Genomic DNA, 13,304 nt, shown 5'->3' with positions numbered 1-13,304 from the left:
GGATTCGACTCGCAAATGTGGCAATCGCTTGAGTTCTTCGACGGCGTTGACTTGGGTATGTACGTATTTCGATCGCCGTATGGAGTGGCACTGAGGTGCCGTTTATTCTGAACCAGAAGATGCGAACAGTGGAGATGACGCAAAGCATCCGGAGTCTCAGGGGAGTGTAACTACAGTATAGCTGCCCAATACCAGGGGCCATGATCCCTGTGTCCGAGTGGCAAGTGGTATAGTGACCTCACTGTAATACAGCGCAACCGGCTAGTGGGCATGGATAGACTGCGATACGCCCGGATGGAATGACCGTTACTGCTGCGAAGTGAACACCGTTGAACCACCAAGCCATTTGATGGAAGGGTAATTCAGAAGTGCCACGATGCCCTTGTTTGCTCTACCGACTCACCAGCAGATGCAATCTGACAGAAGTTCAGGGTGAACATTTAATACCTTCGAACGAAATAAAGAACTCACGCGTTACCCACTAGTCCACCAACATCGTAGTCTGTGGTAGCGCTCATAGCATGAGAATCGAGAATTTGCACGACGACTTCTTGGGCAGGTCTGTGGCGAGAGAGGGCATACCCTACCACGACGCACATGTAATTGCAGATGGCTCGGACATGAAGTAGTCCGTTGGGGAGCATCTCGCCCGTTCGCTCAAGAATGCGCAGCGACAAGGTTTGGGACAGGTCGATGTCGCATCAATCTATACTCACTGGCACGCTGTGTAGGTATATCACCTCCGGTCCCCCTCGGGTTGCGATGACGGTTGAGTCATCTAAAGTTCTGGCCCAGTGGCAATTTGAGCAGGCTGCAGCCGGAGCATTGACAGGAAGCTCCTTTTCTCGAAGACGGAGGCGATAGTATGTCCCTTTGCGCTTGGGGCAGAAGTCGTAGAAGGATTCAAGTTGTAGGCTATGTGGTCCTTGTATGTCACTACGTGAATTGTCGCATCTTTGAACGTTCGGCGCTGTCTTTATAGCAGGCAATATATGCACCACTGAGCTGACTGCGGCGGCTCACTAGGATTTGTCGTAATCACTGTCAGCGTCGGTGCTGCAAGTCAGCCTCAAACATACTCGCAATCGAGCTCCTGAATCTCAGTAGCGTTTGCTCCGTAGGCATCAGCAGCGAAGGTTCAAATGGACGTTGGGCAGCTTCGCCGCTGTAATAAGCAAGTCAGCCGTCCTAGTCAAGCTGCAACGTCGTAAGTGAAGACGTACAGGCTCGTAGGCGATCACCAGACCACCTGCCTATACCACTCTGGATCAATACGCTTCGAGTGATCAGAGCACACATAGGCCTACATTTCCATAGGCTTCGTCAAGCGCGATGAGTGTCTCGTAGGCCATGCACTGTTGAAGGTAAGCAAGTACGTGATCCGAGTCGTACTTAGAACATGACAAGAGTAACAAGTGCGTAGCATAATGTGATGCATAATGCGGATCCATGGATACAATGCAATGAGAGGATACAGTACTTTCCAAAGAGCGTACATAACAAAGAAACGCATTAACACAACAACTGTGGGTCAGAGCAGGCGACACATGCAGAACATCCCAGAGCACGATAGTCCATCCTACAAGTTCAGCAGACGCATCGCTGCCAGAGTATCCAGCTCGCGGCAGCCCCCGGGGTTGGGCTTCATACAGCACTCTGGATCTTCGAAGACACACCGGTGTTCCGATGCTTTGGTCAGGTCGACGAGCCGCAGCGGGTTCCCCGTCTCATCGTCCTCGGCCACAACGAAGTGGTGGCTATCGACGTCGAGTAGATCGCCGTGACTCCAGCCTTCCTTGTGCAGGAGAACAGCTAGCTCCAGTTTTTGTGCACTGCTCATGTACATCGTCAGCTACGGACACCAATCTGGGGACAAACGCATACCTGAACAGCCTGGGGTCCTCAGGATGGGGCTCACCGCACCACTCAATGACCAAACACGCAACATCGACGCCCTCGATCGTCGCCTCCATGTAGTCCCACAGATGCGGGATCACGACGCCCTGGAGCTCTAGCAGCCTGCAATAATTCTCGCGTTCCCTCTCGAGCGCCTCTATGCGCCTGATCCCCCGCACCCACTTGACGGCGACCTCACCCTCGTCGCTCGCCCCGTCGCGCGCTGCGCGGTAGAACCAGCCACGGTACACGCGGGGACTTCCCTTCTGGCCGTGGATCGGGTGGAAGCCAAGGTCGAGCTGGTCCGGCACGTCGGTGATGTAGAGCGTCGTCGCGGGCAGGTCGGGATTCAGGCACGAGCGCATGGGGTAGATGTGCATACCCCCGAAGTTTACGAGCACGCTGCCTTCGCAGGCATTTGGGTCAGCGGCGCGGCGTTTGTGGGGAGAGGGCGAGGAGCGCATGACGGGTGGAGAGACAATCGAGGCTGAAGGGATAGGCGAGTGGCAGGGGTTGTCGAGCTTGTGAAGTTGAATACGAACACGGGCGGGCAACGCGTTAAGTAAGGGATCCTGAGCACGCTTTGAACATGAACGAGGGTGCGCCACAATGGCGGACGGAGTGGCAGCAACAAAGGACAGGGTCCAAGCGCGCGCTTTGATGGGTTCTGGAGTGGCACAAAGTCAGCATGGCCACGGCCATGGCCAGAGAAGATGGCTTGATGACTTACTTTGGATACGCACATCGCTGCCACATGCCCTCAATGGACTTGCCATACTATCGATTGTACATACTTACACACTAGCCCCTCCGCCACAACTCCTGCTTTTTGAAACGTTAGCGACCATGCATAGACCACAGCGGTTTCAAAGGCTCTGGGGCGGCATCTCCTGTTGTTGTGGACCTACAGCTGTTACAGCTGCGATCAGTAGGGGTGTAATGCAACATCGCTCATCCGAGAACGCCGTGGCGGGCGCATGCAACTTGATCTCTCCAGTAGTTCATCCTGGGCATCGTCGTCTTTAGATCAGATTGCAGTATGCAAATACACATTGATAGTCTTCTTCATCCACGACAGCGAAATGTTACACACTTGCGAGAGACAGACAGAGCACGGGAGATCGACTAGTATCCGACGCTGATGAGGTAGTCCGCCAGGTTCTCGACGACCGGTGTCGCCTCGGGTGCTTGGACGGGGTTGGCGTATTCTGTGACGAGGACGGCCTGCTTCGTCTTGACGAGCACACAGCCGTCCGCCTGAGACCGGTCGCAGGTTGCGATCAGATATCGCGATCGCGTTCAGGAGGATGTCCGGACGCACCTGCTTCTTCCCGTACAAACTACGGTCATTCGCCTGGAGAGTGAAGAACTTCTGCCCCGCGAGACGAATACCACTCGCTTGGGCAGCGCCGGGGTTGGCAAACGCGTTCACAATATCCTTCTGCTCTTGCGCGGAGAGCTGAGGCATGCGGTGGCAGAGGCGGTCAGAGTGCTAGTCGGCGCGACCGAGGAACCGGATTGGTCAACGTACCGTGTATCCCGGCGACGACGCCCAAACACCTCCTTGCTGGCCAATAATTGCGGCCTTGGATATCTTGCCAGTACCGAGGAGGTTGGTGTCGACATAGGCTGTTCACGTGCGGAGGAACAAGAATCTTTGAGTATAACTGACGGATTGCGATGCGATCTCGAGGCGTTCACCTTGCCACGACATTGTGAGTCAGTAATTAGGAGATAGGGACGAGGCGAGACGAGCGGGAGGGGGAGGAGGTCGAGGAGGAGGGCAGACTGTGCGATCAAGCTATAACGGAGGAAGGCACCTACCCGTCCGTGCCACCGCCGGAGATCGCCAGGCGATAGCGCGTCGCAGCCCATCTCGTCACTGCAGCACACACTCCTGAATTGCGCACACTCGCCTGGCACAGCACAAGCAGCAGCTATCCGACGGAAAGACTAGTACTGCACGAGGATGGATGATGGTACAATGTATATTCACTGATAATGGCCAGCGGCCGAAGAATACTCCAAGAGGCGACAATTCCGTAGATAAACGTAAGAAGAGTGCAGGCAAATGATGGTGAGTCATGCGAGAGCGAGCAGCGTAACAAAGCATATGTATGGAACCGCGTATATCACGTAGTCCATCAGTCCGGTAAGTCCCATGAAAATGTCCGTCCACTGTCTTCACCGTGATACAAACACTCCCTAGCGAAGGCACGACATAAGTTACGGAACGACACATCAAGCACATCGTCACTCACCCAACAAACTTCAATGCAGTGACACACGAGGTGTATCCTTTTGGTTGGACCTGGCCATCGGGGCCCTTCACGATCAGCGTTTTCAACGTCACGAACTCCCAGCGCGCCGACTCGCCCTCCGGAGTCTTGTCGGCGTTCCACGTTCGCAAGGCGATGGTGCCATCCGATGCCCCGGTCGCAAGCACGCCGACGCGGGAGTACTCGCGCTCGAGGAAGGCCAGAGAGGTGATGGCAGGATATGAGTTCGGCACAGTGGAGGAATTGAGATCGAGTGAGACGATCGGCCGTCCGTTGATAGTATGGAGCCAGAGTTTTGCTCTTGAGCACGAGGCAATGTAGCCCTAGAGAACGCCGCGTGAAGACCATGACGAACACATGAATCGACTATAACTCACCGTGCTCTCACTGACAGCGACGAGGTGCACACCCGCACATTCTCCTTCCCCATGCCAGATCGACCTCACATATGTCCCGCGATTCAGGTCCCAGAACGCCGCACTGCCGTCTTTCGAGCCGCTCACCACGACGGACCATGCCCTCGACGCCGTGACACAGACTACGTCCGACGTATGTGCCCGCATGACATGCGTGACCGTGATGTTCAGCGGCGGCTCCTTGTAGGCGTTTAGGCTCTGGCCTGGGCGCTGCACCCGCCATAGGCGCACTGTGTGGTCTCGCGAGCCTGTTACGAGTGTGCTTGGGTCGGCGAATACAGCGCAGGAGCACGCTGTTGACTCAATGACTTGTACGACCTGTAATTTATCGGTCAGATGGTGTCCACAGTCCAATCCTGAGCCGACGAACCTTATTGTCTAGCACAACCCTCAGGTCTCCACCAGAGTGCAAACCAGGCCTCCACACCACTCGCTCATGAGGTAGCCCAGGAACACACGCAGTACCGTCCGGGTACGGGATCATCTTCTGTCCTATGGGATCGAACGCGAGCTCGCGTATGGGGTTTCGGGGACCGAGGTCCTTGACGAACCGCTTGGATTGAGACAGAAGATGATAATCCTCTGCTACACCGTACAGCGTACCAATAGGGAGCGACGAGTTCCCGTGCATCATACGCTCGGGATGTGGGGAGTGGAATAGTTTGCGTGGGGTCTGGCCGACTGCGTATGCGTACAAGTGCGGGTCAGTCGTTGGAAGGACCAGTAGGGCGATGAGCACTGACAATTATGGATGATTCCGACTGTAGCCTCGCGCTCGAGCTCATCGGTAATGGTATCGAGATCTGTGTGTCGAAATCACCGGATTGAGAACGAAAACGAAACACACGGTGATGGAGTGCATACTGACCGATAGAGCCCTCGTAACTCAGCGGATGGAACACGTTCAACGACTTGGGATCCCGCTGCTTATGCCCCCAGATCAGATCTATCCAGTGCGGCAGGTTCTCGCTGACATAGTCGCTCTCGAGGGCCTGCAATCATTTATACGTCAGTGTATCATCGGTATCGACCTATTTACGGACCTCTCTGTGCAGGCTTATGAACAACAGCGGGTCTCGCTTCGCCCAAGGTGGTAATTTCACATCGTCGATCCGCTCGCCAGTGCTCTGCTGCACGCCAAAGTCTATCCGGGCTGAGTTTTCCAGGAATCTGATGGGATGCTCGGGTGAGGGCCACGCAGCGCGCAATGAAGAGCACGTACTCTGGCAGTGCGTAGAACTCAGGGATGAGCTCTCGGACGTCTCCGCGAACGTCGCTAGAGGCACTCTCGTATCCTCGTCGGACATCGCTACAATTTGTCATGTTAGTGAGGTCCCTGCATCCGCGAAGAACTACTATTCACCTGAAGAGCCGCTCGGGCAGATCCCAGTCACCTCCCTGAAAACCGTAAGTCAGACGTGTCAAGCAAACGAGACAGGCGTGCACACCTGAAGAATCTTGAACATATGGCTGAAGGGCTCCACCCTGATCAGGAAATGGCACACAATCATCGACGAGCTGAAATGCGTCCCGTAGTGGAACGGCTTCTCGTCCACGCTCTCGAGGTTGACATAGCGCGAACGTGCTGCCTCTTCGCGTGCAGGGGTCAGCGCGCCCATGGGACGCTTAAGGCTGGAAGCGAGGTGTCAGTGCACTGCGGTGCCAGAAAGAAGGCACAAAGTACGTACTCACGGAAGGACTCTGCAGAGCTCAGGTCCAGCGTTTCCGACGCGTAATCCTTGAGCACCCAAGCTACGGAGCTCGCCGTCAATGGGCTTGATAGCGGCTTCAGTACAGCGACACTCACGAAATACGGGATATTGTGTGGCATCGCTGGGAGTGCGACCGGAAATCTGGTTGAGGATGCTGAGATATGTGAACTGGTGGTTGTGCGTCAGCCTCGTTCATGATCCACATAATCTCACTCACGTTCGAAATCTCCCTTGTCTGCCACTTCCTCTGCGCCGTCGAAAGTTCGTCCAGCCTCAGTCCGGATAGTACCTTGGCACTCAACGTAGCGCTGAGCTTGCCACTCAATCGCCCCATCATGGGCGATAGCATGGTTGGCGACTTCAACATCACAGGGGATGGCGTAGGTGGCTCCGCGTTGTATCGATACATGATGGTCGACAAGCGATCGCTCATTGCTAGTCGTTGACGTTTCTCCAGGAAGACGATCAGAAGAGACCGACTGTCCTTGAAGTAGATTTCTAGCCTGTGCGACGAGCTCGATCAGAACCCGTCTATACGAGGTAGCATGCAGTCTTACCCAACGTCACGAAACAAGAATGTACGATCACTGAAGCTGACAATTTGCTCATGGGTCCTGTGGAGCTGATGTTCAGAGATGTTGGCTACTGAATATCAAGTGCCACTAACCATCGTTGCGCTCTTTGGGGACCATTCAACTCGAGAATGCTACCGGGGACAAAAAACAGTCGTTTCGGCGCGTCATGAGCATCTATCACTTCTCCATCGTCGTCCTGAACTAGGCCGTCTAGCATATACAGATGGGTCTGCCCGAGGATGAGCAGTCCGGCTGACATACGGTCAGCAGATTTCATGGAAAGGCGCAGCGAAGTACTCACGAGATGAATCCACACCAGATATACGTGCGACAGTGTTGGCTGACTCGATGACGTCGCCAGGTTCCAGTTCATGTCGTACTCTGCGATGCTTGTCATCGACAATCTCTTCCTCGAGCTGGCGTTCTACCGGGTGATGTATATCGATGGAAGGTACTACATAGAGGACATACTTGCACTCACCGTCAACGCCAGTTTGTGATGGGTCATAGCCTTCCGCCCAGGGAGGGACCTCCAGCTGCAGAGTTGGAGTACTGTGGTTCGTAGAGGGTACCTGTAGTTCGAAGCCTAAGTGGTTCACGGTCTCCACTTTGGTACTGATGCGATGTTCTTGAGCGGGCTCGAGTTTTTTCCTGCAATAGCGTCAGCGTTGAACGCAGCATCGTGAACGAGAGGGCTGACCTGACACGATACGGTCCTTCCGTCTCATCTAGTTGCCATCGACGATCGAGAGGACTGGGCCATAGCCCACGTTCATTTGTGAGTAACGCGTACCAGTCGGTCAGACTGCTGATCTGACGATGGTACTCTCGCCTACGCTTCGTTAGGCGGGCTTATGGCTACAGACGAGATTACGACTCACATATCGAGGATGGTCTTGCGCAACCTCTTCCTCTCGGTGGCGACGACGGTCTTTCGCCAGTCGTTGATACGCGTGATGGACCGCTTCACCGCGCTCTCACCAAGTTGCACGCTCAGTCGTATAGATGCCATGCGTCTCCGACGGGCCTTTGTTCCAACGACCGTAACGGAGTCGATGGCTGTCTCCTGCGATGAGCGAGGATTGAGGGCGGTTTCAGCTGACTGCAAAATATCCATAATCTAGTCCAGTATTGTGAGTCAGGAGTTCACCACATAGCTTGAGGTACCCTACCTCCTGCTTCTGAGAGTTCCCCACTGCGTTGTCAAGCGCGATACTGAGGCCTACATGCGAGAGTTTCTCTAATATTCGTACAGTACTTTGAGACAATTCCGGTGCCGTAGCCGCGGAGGCCACAAACGACTTATACGCATCGATGAAGGAGTCAGTGATAGTTTGAGACTTGAAGAGCTGACGGAAGGAGGGCGCCGAGGAGTGCACTTGGATCAGCTCCTCGAGAAGCTTTTCGACATTCTCCTCGAGCTCAGTATCCACTGCAGGAAACATGCATACAGCGGTGTGAAGAGCAATAGATCAGCACGTACCTGTCGGGGTTCCACTCGCGATGCGGATACCGACCGTCCCCAAGGAGAGCTTGAGCGCAGTGAAGATTGCCGGTAGGATTTGCGGACAGGTCACGACAGGGGTGCCGCTCGCTTCGCCCTCTGACCAGCCAAGGAGAAGGTCGAATGCCGCCCTTTGTACCGAGTAATCCCACGCATGAGGTATTACGGCCTTGACGATGTTCCAACCGCTGACCAGTTCAAACTTCCGGTTGAACGAGCTAGAGGACTTCACACTGATAGTGAGCAGCTTCAGCACATTGGCCGCTGTCGCCGGTAATGGACGTTCTCCGAGAAGCAGGAGGGAAATGCGGGGTACTGGTAGAGTGCTGGAAAACCTCTCGTATGCTGCAGGTAATCGGAGGACGGACACAAGCATGGTGAAGACTTGCTCGGCTTTCGACTGGACGTTGCTGTAGTCAATACGGGAGATGACAGATCGTGGCGAAGACGGTTCAGCTACTAGCTTACCGCCCACTAGTTAGCACATCCAGGAGCGATTAATACTCGGCACTTGCCTTCGTGCAAATTCGCCGCCAAGTAGGACACAATAGGTTTGATAGCGTCATCTGCAGTGAAGTGAACTTGCGCAACGATCTTCATGGTTCCCAGGAGTTCTTGGAGCATGTCGTACGAGTACAACGACGTCTGCATGACGAACAGGAGCTTGCGCACTACACCCATCTTCGCGAACCGATTTTTGACATTGAATCGCTTATACTTGCTCGTCTGCAGCAAGATTTGGAAGTGCTCCATATGCAGGCGCTGAATCTCAGCGCGAGTGCAGGCCCACAACTGGAAGTCGAGCGCAACAGCACGGTATGCGACGGCGTTGACAATCGTGGACTGGCTAATACTACTGAGCGTTGCAAAGCAGCAGGCAAAATGAACACTCACTCAGGAGAACGAAAGTTCAGACCTAGGAACTCGAATATTGTCTCGAATCCAGTCATGTTGATGAGGTCCGGCTTGGCCCGGAGTAGGTCAGCCAAGATGTCATAGCCGCCTGTCCCCGTGTCAGACTCAACGCATCTGTAAGCAAGCCGAACTCACGAAGTCGCTCCATGTCCTCAGAGTTCTGCCAGCTGTTGCGGATTCCGTCAGTGAGTACACCCAGAGCTCGTGATAGTTGATGATCACTCTATATCACTGTCGTGAGCAAGGGAAGGAAGACGTCGACCAGCCACGCACATTAGCAAGTTGAACAAGTCGTAGTGCGACAGCGGCACCACCGATCTTCCAGAGTGCCATGTCTAGAGTGCCATTCTTCACCAGAAAGATGTCGCCGATACCAACGAAGCCCAGACGAATACCGGTGTCACTCTTCTGGAGCTCGCTCGAGGTATTCAGCGAGAATACGAGAGACGATTCGCCGACGGCCAGCCCCTCCTTGACGACACGCTGGAGCTGCATGATATCTGCCTTTGCTACCGACTGCTGGGCTGCACCGTCGATGAAGATGTGCAAGGCAGTAGACGCCTCATAGGTAAAAAATCGCGCAAGTTGTGTTGTTTGAAAGCGCGACGAATACCGGGGGCCGAGGTGATGTATGAAGCGCGGGATGCTGTCCGCTGAATGCACACTAGGATCAGCACATAGCTTGCCAAATCATGCATGAACATACCAAGAGGGGTGGCAAGAAGATAACTTGAAGCTATTGACCAGCTCATCGGCGCTACGCCGCTGTTGTCGCCTATCTGGTAGATACCAACTCCGGCGGTGTACTCGGGCTTTGGGTACGTCCACTTCATGACATCCGTGATAACACCGTCGATGAAGATACCTGCAAATTTGTGTGGTGTGAGAGGCATACATGGACAACAAACTGATGGGTACTGACGGACAGTGGGGTTGGCTGATCGATGTGGGTGAAACACGAAGGTTATATGCGTCCACCGTGCACGATGAATTGCAGCCTTCAGCTTGGTAGCTTCCGTCGTCTGGCAGTCGAGGTTCCCATCCGGTCTGATTCCAAGTGCGACAAACACTCGGTCTCGCAAGCGGAATGAGAAGATAGCATGCGAGCTGTTCGTAGGGAACTTCTCAATCCATAGCCATATCTAAGCGTGGTACATCATCAGCCTTATACGACGCACAATGAACGCACGCATTCTCACCATGAATGTGAAACCCGCTAACGGAAGCCCTCTCGTGTCATGATGAGGCACTTGAATGGCAGCGGAGTCCTCCAGCGAGAGATGCTCAGGCCATTTGACCTTCATACCCGCTCGGAGCACTTCCAAGACGTCCGCATCAAGCGTGTTATCCTCACGCACAGCGCGCTGGAACATCACAGCCGCCTCATCGGTGCTTGTCCCCACGTCAATGAACCGCCGAAGGAGCTTCTGGACGATTTGGCGTTCAGGCTTCGCGATGTCGGCATCCTCCTTCCACTCGCAATATCTGCGGAAGAGAGGCTCGACCAACGCGAGGCTGCTAAGCAGACAGTGGTTCCTGTGGCTATGGTATGAAAGCCTCTCAAGAAGCTTGAGAACGCAGTAGCGCAAGGGGCGCCCGTCGGCTGAGGCTTGTGGAATGAAGCTGAAGAGTAGGCGAAATGCCTCCGCGTGGCGGATGGGTCCGAATGCGGGCTCGAAGTCACGTATCCGATGGTCCAGTTGTGCGTAGTCTGCCTCAGTGCCGATGTCGAAGATACCTGCCATTGAGAACTTGTGCAAGCCAAGAGAGACCAGGAAGCCGAGCGTATGCCTAACAGTAGCGGTGTCGGAAACGAGTGTTGACATAGCCTGCCCGAGCGAGTCGAAGCCGACTGAATGCTGCACATACGTCAGAAGCAGTGACGCTAAGATGTGTTAAATACCTACTTGAAAGTACTCCCTGTTCTCCACATGGTCCTCTAGAGCCTCAGACAGCATGACGAACGCGAGTCGAGTTGCCTCGAGGATCTCCGTCTTGGCTTCCTCGTCTTCCACGGCCTGAAGCGTTGAGAGCACGCTCATGACCACGAGGAACCCGTCCATCTCTCGGAAGACATCCTTGGTTGCCGCATCTTCCAACATGATCTTGTGCATCTCAGCCAGCAACTATTCACGAAGAACGTGAGCCGCCGTGACGGTCGTGCATAACCAGACGTACCTCTGCCTTGGCCTTCAGATTCTCCGCTGCTTTCAGGTTCTCCACTGCGTTCCTCATGAGTTGGACTAGGACATCTCGTGCGAATTCCTCGGGGTCCAACTCGTCCGCTCGGTCATCCGCACTACTCTGCGGGAACGAGGTAATACCCGGCCTCGGTGAGAGCTGCGGGAGCGAGAACCGTGCGCTGAGAGGCGTCAAGAGTGTCCGAAACATCCTAATTTGACCCGTGCGGGCCTATTGAGCTGTCGACATCTGCTCGTTGTTGTTCTCGTCAGGTTCCAGTTGTCGACACGGTTGCCGGTGATGGGAGGGCTCGAGTATCGGAAGCGCCCGTATAGGCAGTATGGTACACGTGACAAATTGAGACGCGACATGTCACACCACCGTTATGATGTCACATCACGCCTCAACTTCAACGCCGCGGCGCTCGTTGGACTCAACCGTCTGCGTCGTGCGACGCCCTCCCTTCGGGCTCTCCATTTTCAAAACCTTCTCTGCGTGGCCTCAGACTTGATCTGGTATCTGCTTTGCCTCGTAGTCTCGGAGAAGTTGAACTTCACCGGCGAGCTTGACCAATAATCCTGCCAAACCGAACGCTCTCTTCGTCTCTTCCGGAACCTCAACATCTCAGCCGCGATACGACCTCACGTTAGACTAACATCGTCTCAGCCAACCGCCATGAAGCTCTCGTTTGGCACGCTGCTTCTGCTCGCTTCCTCTGCTGCCGCTGGGCTGTACCCCACTCGTCCTATAGCAAGCACAGTCTTCAGCGCGGGTCGCCTGTCAACCATCACATGGATCAACGACGATACTCAGCCTTCCGTGTCGCAGATGGGACCAATTCGGATTGACTTGTACTCCGGAGACAATGTTCGTGTTCTTGCCGTCTTTACGTGATAACCTTGTCTGAGGTACGTACAGGACTACGTCGCAACGCTGGCGCAGAATGTCGAACCGACGAAACGTTCGAAGTCGGTGTGGATCTCTCCGACACTGGGATCCAATGGGTCAGACTAGTGAGTACAGCTCAATGTGATGTTCGGGCTGAGTCGCTGATGTTCGTTAGCCACTTGCGCTTCATTTGCGAGGACCCGCAGATAACTGTCTACTCCGCTCGGTTTACTCTTACTGCCATGGACGACACGCCTCCCTACCATCGCGCGGACAAGGTTGAGCCACGATCGACTACCTATTCTGCTTTCGCCGTGGGGAACGACGCAACGAGCACATTCTCGAGGTTCTCTGCCATCCCTACGAGTTTGAACACTTCCGCCACGTCAACGTACTCTTCCGGGATGTCTAGCAGCACTCTGAGCAGCTCGTACTACCTGCCCGCTTCTACTGGAGACGCATACCGGAGACAGCATCACAGCAGCACGGGCACCAGCGGATCTTGGAAACGAAACACCATGGATGTTGAACGCCTCAAGTTTCGGCTGGTCTTCATCCTCTGGCCACTCCTGGTCGGCGTGACAATGGCGCTCTAAGTCGTCGTCTTTGTAGTCAAGTCTCCTGGGGAAAAGGCCTCTTGGTCTACGCTATTCAATGTCTTTGAAAGTTCACCTATCTCCAATCATACCTGTATTGAACACGAATTGTACCATTAGACCATAGATGTGTATCTCCCTACCTTGTATCCCAACCACAGCCTAGTACCACACTCGCAGTACTGTACATGTACATCACCGGTTCCATACACCGTGCATCAGAATGGCATCTGCATTCAGCGTTTGTGGTGCACATGCGTCGAGACTTGGTGAGTCGAACTTGAGGAGGAGGAGGAGCGCGGCGCGGGCAAGCCTCAGCGCTCAGCAGGGCGTTCGACGCGA

General features: G+C 54.5%; 4 protein-coding genes across 4 annotated transcripts; 1 reads left to right on the top strand and 3 right to left on the bottom strand.

The window, feature by feature from the left end:
* Positions 1-1,579: 1,579 nt before the first annotated feature.
* C8Q71DRAFT_862973 (uncharacterized protein) lies at positions 1,580-2,360 on the bottom strand (the record flags this gene model as incomplete). The annotated part of the gene is made up of 2 exons (XM_047928099.1): positions 1,580-1,832; positions 1,885-2,360. 2 exons carry the CDS (start codon positions 2,358-2,360, stop codon positions 1,580-1,582), a joined length of 729 nt encoding a protein of 242 aa, XP_047773240.1.
* A 661-nt stretch (positions 2,361-3,021) lies between these two features.
* C8Q71DRAFT_717741 (profilin) lies at positions 3,022-3,526 on the bottom strand (the record flags this gene model as incomplete). Its single annotated transcript, XM_047921187.1, has 3 exons — positions 3,022-3,153; positions 3,218-3,355; positions 3,428-3,526. Coding segments are annotated over 3 exons (369 nt in total), but the record flags the coding sequence as incomplete, so codon positions are not given.
* A 514-nt stretch (positions 3,527-4,040) lies between these two features.
* C8Q71DRAFT_717800 (beach-domain-containing protein) lies at positions 4,041-11,688 on the bottom strand (the record flags this gene model as incomplete). The annotated part of the gene is made up of 30 exons (XM_047921191.1): positions 4,041-4,101; positions 4,158-4,498; positions 4,553-4,909; positions 4,962-5,272; positions 5,335-5,394; positions 5,460-5,583; positions 5,635-5,761; positions 5,814-5,900; positions 5,955-5,989; positions 6,040-6,223; positions 6,280-6,343; positions 6,399-6,471; positions 6,521-6,806; positions 6,861-6,917; positions 6,971-7,130; positions 7,180-7,302; positions 7,360-7,529; positions 7,579-7,710; positions 7,760-7,998; positions 8,051-8,310; positions 8,362-8,845; positions 8,887-9,229; positions 9,277-9,385; positions 9,433-9,520; positions 9,571-9,950; positions 10,004-10,162; positions 10,220-10,439; positions 10,497-11,156; positions 11,205-11,423; positions 11,476-11,688. 30 exons carry the CDS (start codon positions 11,686-11,688, stop codon positions 4,041-4,043), a joined length of 6,126 nt encoding a protein of 2,041 aa, XP_047773238.1.
* Positions 11,689-11,885: 197 nt separating this feature from the next.
* On the top strand, positions 11,886-13,242 carry C8Q71DRAFT_788878 (uncharacterized protein). The gene is made up of 3 exons (XM_047925242.1): positions 11,886-12,345; positions 12,397-12,491; positions 12,542-13,242. The coding sequence occupies exons 1-3, from the start codon at positions 12,154-12,156 to the stop codon at positions 12,960-12,962; spliced, it is 708 nt and encodes a 235-aa protein (XP_047773237.1). The 5' UTR covers positions 11,886-12,153; the 3' UTR covers positions 12,963-13,242.
* The last annotated feature ends 62 nt before the right edge of the window (positions 13,243-13,304 follow it).

Source organism: Rhodofomes roseus, assembly GCF_022264815.1.
Source record: "Rhodofomes roseus strain CIRM-BRFM 1785 chromosome Unknown C8Q71scaffold_35, whole genome shotgun sequence".
Lineage (NCBI taxonomy): Eukaryota > Fungi > Basidiomycota > Agaricomycetes > Polyporales > Fomitopsidaceae > Rhodofomes > Rhodofomes roseus.
This window is presented reverse-complemented; position numbering and strand designations above follow the sequence as displayed.